At 47.6% G+C, this 15,122-nt stretch overlaps 1 protein-coding gene across 2 annotated transcripts in view; it reads right to left on the minus strand.

The window, feature by feature from the left end:
* Positions 1-501: 501 nt before the first annotated feature.
* Positions 502-15,122, minus strand: part of TNFRSF10B (TNF receptor superfamily member 10b) — a 30,780-nt gene continuing 16,159 nt past the window's right edge. The window contains exons 3-10 of one of the 2 annotated variants that reach the window (XM_017549735.2): positions 9,886-9,999; positions 8,813-8,924; positions 7,411-7,484; positions 7,213-7,323; positions 6,609-6,640; positions 6,008-6,169; positions 2,815-2,887; positions 502-1,591 (exon numbers count right to left, since the gene is read on the minus strand). In XM_017549735.2, the coding sequence (XP_017405224.1) occupies positions 1,278-1,591; positions 2,815-2,887; positions 6,008-6,169; positions 6,609-6,640; positions 7,213-7,323; positions 7,411-7,484; positions 8,813-8,924; positions 9,886-9,999 (992 nt within the window). In that variant the 3' untranslated portion in view covers positions 502-1,277. Of the gene's footprint in view, positions 1,592-2,814; positions 2,888-6,007; positions 6,170-6,608; positions 6,641-7,212; positions 7,485-8,812; positions 8,925-9,885; positions 10,000-15,122 lie in introns of both variants that reach the window. The other variant, XM_017549734.2, reaches the window with a different exon arrangement.

The following is a 15,122-nucleotide window of genomic DNA, read 5'->3' on the forward strand; positions in this document are numbered from 1 at the left end:
ATCCACTCCTGAGTTGGCAGCCTCTTCACACCATTCCCAAGCACCGTCCACTCTTCCCTCTTGATGTCATGGCAGACATGGGAGACAGATTTTGTCCTCTCTCTCCTGAGCCCAAACAGGCTCAAGTTCACTACATTCACTGGAAATGAGATATGACATAGACCCTACTTGCGTCTGATCTAACCCATCTGCCTCCCTCCCTGCCTGTCCACAGATGGGGGTTGGGGGTGCAAAGGAGACTGGCCAGATAGGGACCAGCCACACACAGGACTTCACATGGATCCAGTTCTTCTTGGCCTCGACTCGCATGTAAACAACTACCTATAAATAATACTCATACACTTCTAGGGTTATCCAGTTCAAAAGACTGAGTTGCCAGTCACTGAATCCAAAGTACATCTGAGGGAGAACTGGAACCCAGACAGTGACATCTTACAGAGGAATTTTTCTTCTTCCCTCGTTGTATGTCTATTCATTGTACATTTGTCTAACACATTCACATAACTATGTAAACAAGTACATTTACTAAAGTTTCTTCATGTTCACAAAATAATCACATACAGAATTATAAAAGTAGAAAGGTAAGGCCAGGTGCAGGGGCTCACACCTATAATCAAAGCACTTTGGGAGTCTGAGGTGGGCGGATTGCTTGAGTCCAGGAGTTCGAGACCCCCCTAGGCAACATAGAGAGACCCCATATCTAGAAAAAATACAAAAAATTAGCTGGGCGTGGTGGTGCACGCCTGTGGTCCCAGCTATTTGGACGGCTGAGGTGGGAGAATCGCTTGAGCCTGTGGGGTCAAGGCTCTGGTGAGCCAAGATCCCGCCACTGCACTCCAGCCTGGGAGACAGAGTGAGACCGCCCCCAGAAAAAAGTTCATATCATACAGTATCAAGTAAAGTTGAACATAAAGAACTGCGTAGATGCTAAGGCAGACGGATTATATGATGTAACCCATGTAAATAAAGCATTTGCATTAGGATAAAAAAGTGCCACAAAGAGAACCACATCCCAAACCAACTCTCAACACACACACACAGAATCATCCACACATTTCCATAGTGTGCTTATCATCACATTCAGCTTATAAAAAGAATTTCAAGTGCAGTGAAAAAGTTCCAGGATGTTCCGTCCATGGGTGATATTGGATGGGAGAGTTTCTTCCAGTACCGGTCATGTGACAGTTTGTCCTTTCCCACTGTCCGGAGTCCAGGTTTTTCCAGAAACAAAGGCAAACCTGTTTCTGGAAGGTCTGACTTCCTGAAGGGATTCACACTCAGGAGATGGCAGAGTCTGTATCATCTTCTAGATACACAAACTTTCCGGAGCTCACCAGGCAGTCCTGGATCTTCTGCTTTGCAAGTCTCTGTCCCCGCGCCTCCAAGGCATCCAGCAGGGTGTTGACAGAGGCGTCCCGCCCCGTTTTGTTGACCCACTTTCTTAGCATCTCGTACAAGGTGTCCCCAGGGCCCGAGGCCTCAGCTCTCGCAATCTCGATCTCATTGCCCGCGAGGCCCAGCTCCCTCATGAACGGCACCCAGTAGTTAAAGGGCACGTTGTCTGTAAAGTGGTGGAAGCACTGCCTCAGAGCTGGGTGGAAAAAGCCACAGAGACAGCCAGGTGAGCTGGGACTTAGAAAGGACAGAGGATCCCACATCAGGCCCAGAACCAAGGCGGGGGACCTGGAGAGCCCCCTGTGTGGGTGATCCTGCCGCTCCAGTGCCCATGCACTTCCCATCCACAGAGAGCCCGCCCACACTGCCTGGCTTTCCCACTACCAAGGTACTTCGGGGAGTCAAGGTCACCAGAGAATCTGCTCTTACATAGGGCTGAGAACCCACCCGGGGAGGATGGATGGACACCATGGAGGCAGAAAGCAAAGTGGGTGAGAGCCCGAGGGAGGGAGGGAGCGTGGCTGCAGCAGGAGCTCAGAGGAGGGAGGCTGCCTGGCCTGCACTTGTCATGGGAGCAGGTCCCAGGGCAGCCACTTTGGCATTTGTGGAAAGCGCAGGGCCTGGGGCAGGGGACCTCTGTTTACACCCAACTCAGCCTCATTCCCTGAGGCCAGGGCAGAGCTAGGTGAGGGCAAGAAGACCCTGAGCAAGAATTGAACCTGGAGACAAAGCAACCTGGCCCAGATCTCGGGACCACGAGGCAGCAAACGAGACGTGTGTAGAACATGAAGCAGGCCGCCATCCTCAGAGAAAGACAGGGCCGGGAATACGGGACGATGTTTTCTAACAGCCTCGTTTAAAGAACATCAGAAACAAGCGACATTCATTTTAATGTATGGTACTGAATATATATAAAATATAATTTAATATACAGTCAATATACAAAAATTATGAGTGAAATATTTCCCACTCTTTTTTTTTGCATGAAGTCTTTGGAATTCATATGTAGCTTACGCAAGAGCTCTCCAAATTGGGCTTAAGCATATGTCAAGAGCTCCTTAGCCCACTGGGGTTAGTGGTGCCATGCAGGACAGAGCAGCCCCTCAGGAGGTCCTTGGGGCGGGGTGTAGGGGGGGCTGGGCTGCATCAGGCCCTGGGCAACAAGGGAAGACAGAGGAGCTGAACGAGGGGACGGACAGAGTCATTAGGGTCACTGATAGGGTGCAGACAGGATGAGGCAGAGTGGGGAGAAGAAGAGATGGGAGAAGACAGTTTAGGGTCCGGATGGTCTACAGCACAGGAACCACTGCTTCCAGCATGGAATATTCTGGAAGAGCCCTCTCAGCTATGGGGATAGCAATTAGGACACTGTCCCTATTCCCTCCATTGCTACTGCATCTCCAGGAGCAAAACACTTACTCTCAGTGGGGTCAGCGCCATTCGCTGGAACCAGCAGCTGCCTCCTCTGAGACCCTCCAGCTTCTGCTGGTTCCTGTGACACACAGTGGGGAAGGCTGTGGTCAGAACCAGGAGTCCTGCAGTCCAGTACTGACCCCAACCACCCACCAGCCCTGACACCCGCAGCCCTTCACTTCCGGAAAGAACATTGTTCTGAAAGTTCTGGCAACAAGACAGGGAACAAAGGGGCAAGACTCTTGGAAGGAGGCCAACACAACAGTCAATATTTTAGACAGGAGTGTATATTTTTAAAACCCCAATGTTTAAATTGTAATACTTAAAAAAGTGAGTATGTCCTGATGAATTTTTTTTTTTAAGACAGGGTCTCGCTCTGTCTCTCAGGCTGGAGTGTAGTAGTGCGATCTTGGTTCACTGCAACCTCCACCTCTGGGTTCAAGAGATTCTCCTGCTCAGCCTCCCACGTAGCTGGGATTACAGGCACAAGCCACCAGCCCAGCTAATTTTTGTATTTTATTTTTGTATTTTTTAGTAGAGACAGGGTTTCACCATGTCGGCCAGGCTAGTCTTGAACTCCTGACCTCAGGTGATCCACCCGCTTTAGCCTACCAAAGAGCTGGGATTACAGGCGTGAGCCATCACACCCAGCCCTGATGAATGTTAAAACACATAGCAGAGGCTGGACATGGTGGCTCACACCTGTAATCCCAGCACTCTGGGAGGCCGAGGTGGGAGGATTGCTTGAGCCCAAGAGTTTGAGACCAGCCTGGGCAATATAGTGAGATCCTGTCTCTAAAATAAAAAATAAAAATTAGCTGGGTATAGTGGCACAAAACCATGGTCCTGGCTACTCAGGAGGCTGAAGCAGGAGGATCACTTGGGCTTAGGAGGTCAAGGCTACAGTGACCCATGACTGTACCACTGTACTCCAGCCTGGGTGACAGAGTGATACCTGTCTCAGAAAAGAAAGAAAAGTATCAGCAGACATCATAAAATAGAAAATGGACTTACGGGCCGGGCGCGGTGGCTCAAGCCTGTAATCCCAGCACTTTGGGAGGCCGAGGCGGGTGGATCACGAGGTCAAGAGATCGAGACCATCCTGGTCAACATAGTGAAACCCCGTCTCTACTAAAAATACAAAAAATTAGCTGGGCATGGTGGCGCGTGCCTGTAATCCCAGCTACTCAGGAGGCTGAGGCAGGAGAATTGCCTGAACCCAGGAGGCGGAGGTTGCGGTGAGCCGAGATCGCGCCATTGCACTCCAGCCTGGGTAACAAGAGCAAAACTCCATCCCAAAAAAAAAAGGACTTACAAGAAGGCCCAAAATGCAAAGAAACAGCTTTGATGAGGAATAAGAATAATTTATCTAAAATAAACCCCCAAATCTTGATTGAGTCATAATAAAACACTTGACTTGAAATACTGTCTTCTTTGATAATAAAACTGAATGTTGAAAGGATCTCCATCACTCCTAGAGCAATTTATTAATTTAAATTAACATTTTTTAAAGTCCAGTGATTATTTGGGGCTGGGGGGAGGTGCAGAGAAAATCTTATAATTCTAAATTTTATCTAATTCTACATTTTAAGATGTGCAAAAATGATTTTGAAAACATATTTGCTGTCTAAGATATTAAAACAGTTTTGTTTAGTGTTGTGCATGATATAATCCTTTTCATGTCAATACTGCATATACACATATGCATGGACAAAGACGGTATATGCATAAAGAGTTTTGCAAGAAATTATCCACTGTAGTTACCTGAAATAAGAAGGGCAAGAAGGCTGGGGAAAGAGAGGAGGCTCTGGAGATGATCAAGTGTTTTCATATTCTGGTGGATGTGTAGCTATGGGTGACCTGCTTTTAAAAAATGATCAGGCCAGGCATGGTGGCTTGTGCCTGTAATCCCAGCATTTTGGGAGGCCACAGAGGGTGGATTGGATGAGCTCAGGAGTTCAAGACCAGCCTAAGCAAAATGGCCAAACCCTGTCTGTACAAAAAGTACAAAATTTAGCTGGGCACAGTGGCACATGCCTATAGTCCCAGCTGCTTAGGAGGCTGAGATGGAAGGATGACGTGAGCCCAGGAGGCAGGGGTTGCAAGGAGCCAAGATCGTGCCACTGCACTCCAGCCTGGGCAATACAGCAAGATCCTGTCTCAAAAAAAAAAAATGTTCGAAGTGATTAATAAGCATGGAGGAATTATTGGCATTGTTCATTTGATTTCTTTAAAATTCTCTTCTCTTTACTTAAAAATAAAGTCGTATAGATGCAAGGAGGAAACAGAAACAGTCTAGGTGGAAGAGATCACTGCCCACATCAACTCCTGAAATTTTCAAGGACAAGATCCAGTTAAAAAAAAGGATGAAGAGGAAGAGAAAAAAAAAAAGGAAACATCTGACATGTAGCAAAGGAGGTGGCAAAAGGGCAAAGGCAGGGGGAAAAGGAAGAACTGGTTGTTAAATGGACTTGGAAGAAGAAAACACACTCAGAATAATTCAGGGAGTTCCTCAGCTTATATTGTATCAAAAAATTCATTTCTGTTTAGATTACGTTGCTGTATGCTGAAAATTAAATCATTACAAATAAAACACTGTGAGAAACTGGATAATCTCATCTTATGTTGGAGGGAAGGACTTTCAGCGCTTTCGTGCAATGAAAAATTAAATCTATGTACAGATTTCCCACCTACTCAGTACCGTATCAAAACTGATGGATTGAAATGAACTGGTGGTGTGCATGTGTCCAATATAAAAACCCTCTGTGCATCAACTCGGAATCCTACTTTTTGGGAGCTACCCTACCAACTTTGAAACATGTTCAACATAATAACAATTTCAGAGTAAATTCAAAACTTCTGCTGTTTCAAGCAAGGACTCCCTGAGTTCCATTAGGAGCACAGGGTGGAGACCGTGCAGCCTTATTCAGTCATCAGCAAACCCTGTGACCCCCACTCTGTGCCTGTAGACCTCTAGGCTCTGGGGACACAGCAAGGACAGCACAGGAACTAAGAAGCAGATGTCCTGCAGAGTGGCACAGTCACGTCAGTGTGGCTGCTCCATCCCCTGCAGTCCCGTGTCTCCTTCAGTGTTCATTTCTCCTGGGCCAGGAGAGCTAAGGCACTGCCTTCTCCCACTGTCTACAAAATCCCAAGTGAGCAGCAGGCCAGGAAACAGAATGCCCTGTTCTCCACTCACCAGCAGATGCTCTGGCTCCCCTGGAGGCAACATGTTGTCACCTGCCACCGCTGGCTCCTGGACTTCCATTTCCTGCTCAGGGTCCTGGATGGGCTGCAAGATACTCATGGATTCGTTGCGGACATTGTCCTCAGTCCCAGGCCCTCCTCGGGCATGTGAGCTCTGGAAAAAGACATTGGGAAGGCAAAGAACCGACTCAGGAGTTCACACCCAGGGCACGCTGCAGGGTCCCCAGAATGCTACTGAACCTGCCATCCCTACCCACTCCCAATGAGGTCACCCCAGGCAGCCCAGACTCAACACATCCAGGACCCACTGCTGAGGCCAGGCCCCTGATGCTGTGCTCAGGCAGACACCCCATCTCCAGGGTGCAGGCTGTGGGGTGAGGGTGTCACCGAGGCTGCAGCAGGGCTCACCAGCCTGTGTGGTGCTCAAAACAGCAACGGCCATGTGTCCCCCACAGTCAGCCCAGAGCCTCCAGGCCACTTCAGAGAGTCAGGACAGCCATGAGAATAAGAAGGACCTGCCCACCCAGGTTTTGCTATCCCAGGAAACAGTTCCTGAGCCTCTGAGCCCCCAGCTCCTGAAGAAACCAACTCACTCTGTCTACATGCTCAAGGTTCCGGCCACGACCTAGAAGAGAAGGAGTCTCCTTAACGGCTGGGGCAGGGCCCATGCAGCACCTCCCTCCCAGAGGGCAGTGGGCTTGCAGGGGCAGGCTGGGGGCTGGACCCTGGACAAGGAACCCCGAGCCTGGGGACAGGAATGGGACTTTGCAACTCAGAGACACCCTGAGGAAGGGTGATGAGAAGGGGAATTAGAGTAAAAATAAACACATGGAAAATCTCTGGGTCTGCTATGACCAAGGTTGAATAAATCCTCCAACCACATCTCATCCTGACCCTGGTCACCCAGTTGAGGAGCCGACTGCCCCCTGCCTGGCTGGGCCTGAATATGGGAGGAACTGGCCTTGCCCTCCTGGACCTGGCTGGCAGATGAGGGGACCCCCGGCCCTGGGAGAGGGACTGATGAGACCAGGGTCCTGGGCGGTGCATGGGATGTGGGGATGGGGCAATCACAAGGAGGAACAGCCAGGCCGGAGACACTTGGACTTGGGGCAGGAGTGGGTGTTTCTGTCTGTGGGAACAGAGCGGGAGGAGGCAGGGCAGAGAGGGCCCAGCACCCCGCCCTCAGCCAGCACCTACCTGAGCCGATGCCTTTCAGGTAAGGAAGGACTTTCTTCCACAGTGAAGTCTTCCAAATAAGCGCAGCCACAACCAGGAATATGGCTGGAACTGTAATCCCTATGATGATGCCTGAGAGGGAACAGGGAGAGGCAGGAGTCCCCATGCTAGAGGTCACTGTCTCCTCTGCAGCTGGGGTGCCTCCATTGGGCTTTGTACCTGATTCTTTGTGGACACACTTGATGTCACTCCAGGGCGTACAATTACTGACCAGGACCATCCCACTGGGGCACCTGGGTACAAACAGGAAGGAAGAGGGGGGACTCCTGAAGGAAAGCTAGCCAGGTGAGATGAAAGAGGAGCTACCCTCCCTGCCCAATGTCCCTGAGAAGGCATGAGGGGAAGGACAGGCTCCTCATGTCTGCAGGGCCCCTCCATGCTGCCTGGCTGAGGCTGGGGAAGGGTCTGAGCATGCGCACTTCAGCCCCTCGGCCTCCCTGCTCTGGGGTCAGAACTGCAGCTCCAGGAGGCTTCTGTGCTGGGCACACACTGAGCTTCCCTGGGCTGCAGGGGAGGCCTGCGTTAGGAGGAGCCGCACTCCAGGGGAAAATCACAAGCCCATGTGGTCACAAGCAGAGCCTCATCCTCCAGCCAACCACAAAGGTGAGCTCTTGCCCCCACCTGTCTGCCCATTCCTCCCAGTCACAGCAAATACTAGGGGGCCAGGGAACAGCACATTACTCTTGGCTCCTAAAACCCAAATAGGGAAAAGACAGGTCTTATTGAGGGATCAGGGGCCAGGGGTGAGACCGGCTGGGTGGGCTCAACTCTTCATGGGAACTTAAGGGAGCTCTACCCATGGCCTGATTGCGACTTTTGTGGGCTGCAGGCACTTTTGTCTTTATGGGTCCCTGCCTGCATAAAAAATATTAAAAATTACATTTTAGTACTGAATTGCTATAAAGATGAACATAAGCCTGGCAGCATTCTACTTATTCTTCTCATTTCAAAAGAAATTAAATCATGCCGGGCGCGGTGGCTCATGCCTGTAATCCCAGCACTTTGGGAGGCTGAGGCGGGCGGATCACGAGGTCAGGAATTCGAGACCAGCCTGACTAACATAGTGTAAACCCCGTCTGTACTAAAAATACAAAAATTAGCCGGGTGTGGTGGCGCATGCCTATAATCCCAGCTACTCGGAGGCTGAGGCAGGACAATCACTTGAACCTGGGAGGCAAAGACTGCAATTAGCCGAGATCGCACCACTGCACTCCAGCCTGGGTGACAGAGCAAGACTCCATCTCAACAACAACAACAAAAAAAGAAATGAAATAATTTCATGGGCCCCTAAAAGTATCATGGGCCCTAAGTCATGGCCTTCTGTGGGCAGTGAGCAAGTCAGCCTAGCCAAGGGGACTCATGCTGGGGAGGGGTGGGAAAGGGCTGCTGTGGGGGGCAGGGGTGGGGACAGGCAGAGGGACCAGGAGGGGCAGCTGCAGACTCAAGGATGCCCCATGGGGGTGGAGGCTCCATGGGGCCAGGGAGAGATGGGGGTACAAGGAGATTTGAGTCTTCTTGGGGTTCCATGGAGCTGCCGGGAGCCCCGTGGCTGCCGTCTCACCCTGGGCTGCACTTCCGGCATATCTCAGGGGAATCTTCTTCCTGGAAGGTGCCTTCTTCGCAGTGACACACTGTGTCTGTGATCGTGGTGCAGGATCTCACCTCCACTTTACCTAACAATAGAGCAGAACGTTTTGGGAATGCGTTTTCCTGATGTGTCCCTCGACCCTTCCTCCCCACCCCAAGACCCTCCCACTCAGTTCAGTTCAGTTCGCCAAGGAGTTCTGAGGGCCGGTTTCTGCACCAGCACATTCGGGGCTCATACTGACACCCACCCTTCAGCTGTCACCAACACTTGGAGTCATATAAAAGGACCACGATTCATTATTGATTACATCAGATAAAAGGAAAGCATCGTTTAGATTGCATGGTCAGTAGCAAGGGAGGCGCAGGGGCATCGCCTCACAGACTCTGCAAGGAGAGGAGCCCTTGGGTGATTTCCCCAAAGCCCAGCCTTGCTGGGGAGCCGGAAGGGGACTGAGAACCTGCCAGGAGCACAGAGCCCGGGGCAGAGAGCCTGGCCCTGGAGCAGACCCGTGCCACCACTGACACCCAGACTTTTCCACTCAGCCAAGCCTTCTCTGTGTTGCAATCATGCCCCCACCCCCTTGCAGTTGATAGTTTAAAAGATTTCCTTACCATGTAGCATACATTATACAAATAATTTCTGTTTTATTATTATTATTGAGACAGTCTCAGCTCGCGCAACCTCAATCTCCTGGACTCAAACTAACCTCCTGCCTCAGCTTCCTGAGTAGCTGAGACGACAGGCAAACGCCACCACACCTGGCTAATGTTTATATTTTCGTAGAGACGTGGTTTCTCATGTTGCCCAGGATGGTTTCGAACTCCTGGGCTCAAGCAATGCCTCCCAAAGTGTTGAGATTACAGGCATGAGCCACTGTGCCTGGCCTGTTTTATTTATTAAAAGACTCCAAGACAAAACCATAGAACAAGGTATGATGAAGACCAAGGTGGGCCAGAATCTAGGTCTCCTTGATCGCATTTTAGCTACAGCTTTTATGTCATCACCCTGCATTCCACCTTTAGGCATGGGGTCCATATGTTCTATACCTGAATCACACTTTGTACAGCGAAAGCAGAAAAGGAGGTGATTCCAGTGAGTGGTATAGCCCTGTCCATTTTGGCAGGAGATACAACCTCTACCATCTTCTGAGATATGGTATCCTGGGAGGGAAGAGAAAAGCTGGTGAGTGAAATATCACAGGATTCCCAGTAGCTGGCAGTGGTGGCTGGGGGACTCCTCTTTCAGGCATGAGTAGAATCCAAACAGGGAAATCTCTACCTAGCTTGGCAGCTCATCAATTCTGCATTTACACACCTTAGACCAGCACTGCCAAAATAAATATAAGCCACACATTTATTTATTTATTCAGACAGGGTATTGTGCTATAGCCCAGGCTAGAGGGCAGTGATCTCAGCTCACTGTTCCCCCCACCACGAGTAGCTGGGAATACAGGTGCACATCACCATGCTGGGTTAATTTTTTTGTACTTTTTTTTTTGTAGAGATGAGGTTTCACCATGTTGCCTAGGCTGGTCTCGAACTCCTGGGCTCAAGTGATTCACTCTCCTTGGACTCCCAAGGTGCTGGGAATACAGGTGTGAGCCACTGTGCCCAGCACACATATGAAATTTAAATTTACACTCACCACATTAAAAAAAAGTGAGAAGGGGTGAAATTAATTTTAATAATGCATTTCAATTCATGTACTCCAGATAATATCACTTAAATATGTAATCCATGTAAAACATTGAGATATTTTACAGCATGTTTTCATAGTATGTCTTCAAATCCTGCGTATATTTCAACTGATGGCACATCTCAATTTGCAGTAGCATATTTCAAGTGATTAGCAATCGCATGGGCCTAGGGACTATTATATTGGACAGTGCCATCTTAGACCTTGGAAATGCACAGAAGAATGTCCTAATAGCTGTTCTGAATGAGCTCCCCACCAGTGGAAGATACAACCAGGAGCAGAAGTCATACAACAATGGGGAAACCCTTCAAAATTAAAGCTCACATCATCAGCTATGGGAAGAAAATGGGAAGAAAAAGGGTCCTATCTCTATAGCGTCAAACAGTGATCCAAAAGGGGCACTAAAGCTACCCTGGAATGAAGATGTGTTTCAAAATTGGAAAGTGTGAGTTCCCCCAACTTTGCTTTTCTTTTACAAGATTGTTTTTGGTCACTGGGTCCTTTTTAATTCCATATGACTTTGAATATAAGTTCTTCCATTTTTAAAATAACACCACTGGAGTTTTAATAGGGATTGCATCGAATCTGTACATTGCATTGGTAATGTAACACTATTTTGATCTATGAACATGGAATAGCTTACTGTTTATTTTGGTTTTCTTTAATTTCTTACAGCAACGTTTGATAGTTTTCAATGTAAAAGTTTTGCAGTAGCAAAGAACAATCCAAGCAAGAAATTAAGAAAACAATTTCATTGACAATGACATAAAAATGAATAAAACATTTAGGAAAAAATTTAACAAGGAGGTGCAAGACTTTCAAAAAACATTTGTCTACTCATCCAAGAAGCTCAATTATCTCCAAGTGGGATAAGTTAAAAGAGAACTACACTGAGACACATTATAGTCAAATGGACAAAAGCCAACACAAACAGAAAATCTTGAAAGCAGCAAGTAGCCCACTCAGTATGTACAAGGGAATCTCTATAAGGTTATCGGCTAATTTTTCACCTGGAACCACAGAAGCCAGAAGGGAGTGGGTAACATATTTAAAGAGCCAATAAACAAAAACACAAACACAAAATCCTGCAACCAAGAATTTGATATCCAGCAATACTGCCATCCAAGAATGAAGAAGAAATTGAGACATTCTTAGATAAATAAAAGATAATGGAGCACATTACCAGTAGATCTGCCCTGTGAAACGCTAAAAGGAATCCTTTAGGTAGAAATGAAATGACATTAGGTAATAGCTCGAAGGCATATGAAGAGATAAAGAACACTGGAAAAGGTAACTACATAGGTAAATAAATATAAATGCCAGTATGCAGTCACTCAGGCTGCTATAATAAAATACCATAGGCCAAGTGGCTTAAACAATAGACACTTATTTCTCATAGTTCTGGAGATGGCCACCATCTTGCGGTGCATTCACGTAACCTCTTCCTTGTGCACACAAGGAGAGAGAGACAGACAGAGGGAGAGAGGGAGAGAAAGTTGTCCAGCGTCTTTTCTTAAAAAGGCACTAACCCCATTATGAGGGCCCCACCCTCATGACCTCACCTAAACCAAATTACTTCCCAAAGGCACCATCTCCAAATACTATTGCATGGGATGGCAAGACTTCAACATATGATTGTGGGAGACACAATTCAGTCTATAGCACAGTATTATGCTGCTTTTGGTTTGTAAATCATCTTGTTTACTTATATGCTTTAAAGAGCAAATGCAGAAAATGGTAATTACAAATTGATGTTAATGGGCACAGAATGTACAAGGATATGATCTAGGACAACAAGATGAAGGAGGAAAGATGGAGAGGTACAGGAGCACAGTGTTTGCATGCCATTGAAATTATGCTGATATTATTCACACTAAGCTCGAGCCCATCTAGAAAGGGGCGAGTGGGTCCCCACACCCACCCTGTCTGATTTCCCCATTTTAGTATGTATAATTGGAATAGACATACTCAGCAGCTGGCACAATCCCCACCTTCATCCCCGGACATGTGCACTGAAGACTATTAAGGTGGAAAAGACCAGGTGGAAGCCATCAGACTTGCATTTACTTAAAAACATAGTAAATCAAAAGCAATACCAGATGGGCATGGTGGTTCATGTCTCTAATCCCAACACATTGGGAGGTCAAGGCAAGAGGATTGCTTGAGGCCAAGGGTTTAAGATCAGCCTGGGCAACATAGTGAGACTCCATGTGTACACACACATACAAAATTATCCAGGTGTGATGATGGTACATGCCTGTAGTCTTAGCTGCTCAAGAAGCTGAGGCAGAAGGATTGCTTAAGCCCAGGAGTTTAACCTACAGTGGGCTATGATTGTGCCACTGCACTTCAGCCTGGGTGACAGGGTGATAACCTGCCTGTAAAGCATAAAAAAAACAAAAGCAATACCACATTCCTGGAGGGATTGCAGAGACCATTACCACCATCCAAGATGCATCTGTGGTGATTCCCACTACATGCCCATTGAACTTGCCTATTTGGCCTGTGCCAAAGACAGATGGATCTTGGTGAATGACAGTGGATTATCATAAGCCTAACCAGGTGGTAATTCCAGTTGCAACTGCTGTACCCGATACGGTTTCATTGCTTGAGCAAATTGCTACATCCTGGTACCTGGTATACAGATATTGAACTGGCAAATGCTTTGTTCTTCATACTTGTCAGTAAAGACTTTCAGAAGGAGTTTGCTTTCAGTTGGCAAGGTCAGCAATATACCGTCAGTATCGTATTTCAGGGATGCATCAACTTGCAGCCCTATGTCATAATTTAATTTGCAGGAATCTTTTTTTTTTTTCTGGAGACAGAGTCTCACTCTGTTGCCCAGGCTGAAGTGCAGGAGTACAGCACGATCTCATCTCACTGCTGCAACCTCCGCCTCCTGGGTTCAAGCGATTCCCATGTCTCAGCCTCCTGAATAGCTGGGATTACCCATGCATACCACATCTGGCTAATTTTTGTATTTTTAGCAAAGATGGGGTTTCACCATGTTGGCCAAGCTGATCTTTAACTCCTGGCCTCAAGTGACCAATCCACCTTGGCCTCCCAAAGTGCTAGGATTACAGGCATGAGCCACCATATCTGGCCTGCAGGGATATTGATCGCAGTTCCCTTCCACAAAATGTCACAAAAGATGATCCATTACATTGATGGCATTATGCTGAGTGAACCTCATGAGCAACAAGTAGCAACTACTCTAGACTTACCGGGAAGGCATTTGCATGTCAGAGGGTGGGAAACAAATCTGACATTTCCAGGGCCTTTTACCTCAGTGAAACAAATTCCCAGTTGATGAATGCTATGGGGCACAAGGTATTCCTTCTATTCTAAGATATTCTAAGATAAAAGATAAATTGTTGTATCTGCCACCCCCACTCCCTACAACCAAGAAAATGATACAATGCCTAGTGTGCTCTTTTTGATTTTCATGGCAACATAGCTCTCATTTGGGTGTGTTACTCTGGCCTATTTATCACGTGACCTGAAAATGTGCTAGTTTTGAGTGGTGCTCAGAACAAGAGAAGGCTCTGCAACAGGTCCAGGCTGCTGTAGACATTTTTCCGTCACTTGGGCCATATGCAGACCCAATGGTGCTTGAAGTATTGGTGGCAGATAGTAATCCTATTTTGAACCTTTGGTAGCCCCCTCTAGGTCAACCACAGCACAGGCCCTTAGGTTTTCGAGCAAAGACTTGCCATGCTCTGCAGATAACTACTCTCCTTTTGAGAAACAGCTCTTGGCTTGTTTCTAGGCCTTAGTGCAGACTGAATGGTTATCCATAGGCCAGCAAATTACTCTGACCTGACTGTCCATCTTGAACTGAGTGTTAATTTGCCTACCAAGCCATAAATTTGGGCAAGTGCAGCCTAAAATTTCCATTTCCATCTTCAAATGGAATTGGCATATATACAAAATTGGGCTTAAGTAGGCCCTGACGGTGCAAGAAAGTTACATGAAGAACTGGCCCAAGTGCCCATGATCCCCATTCCTGTGACATTACTTTCTTTTGCCCAGGCTGCACTTACGGCCTCATACGGAATTCCCTATGGCCAGTTGCCAGAAGAAGAGAACACTTGGGCCTGGTTTAGAGATGGTTCTGCACCATGGACAGGTCACACTTAGAACTGGACATTTACTGCATCACATCTGCTGTCTGGGCCATCCCTGAAGGACAGTGGTGAAAAGAAATCTTCTAGGCTGGGCACAAGGTCTTATGCTGGTAATTCCAGCACTTTGGGAGGCCAAGGTGGGCAGATCACCTGAGGTCAGGAGTTTGAGACCAGACTGGCTGACATGGCAAAACCCTGTCTCTACTAAAACTACAAAAATTAGCTCGGTGTGGTGGCACGGCTATAATCCCAGCTACTCAGGAGGCTGACGCAGGACAATCTCTTGAACCCGGGAGGCGGAGGTTCCAGTGAGCCCAGATTGTGCCACTGCACTCCAGCCTGGGCAACAGAGTGAGAATCCAACTCAAAAAAAAAAAAAAAATGTGATTGATTATAGTAGACAACACATTATCTATTTGCATTAAGAAAATTAATTTTGCCTTCATGTTTTAGAAATGCAG

The sequence above is a fragment of the Cebus imitator genome, unplaced genomic scaffold, assembly GCF_001604975.1.
Source record: "Cebus imitator isolate Cc_AM_T3 unplaced genomic scaffold, Cebus_imitator-1.0 Scaffold221, whole genome shotgun sequence".
Lineage (NCBI taxonomy): Eukaryota > Metazoa > Chordata > Mammalia > Primates > Cebidae > Cebus > Cebus imitator.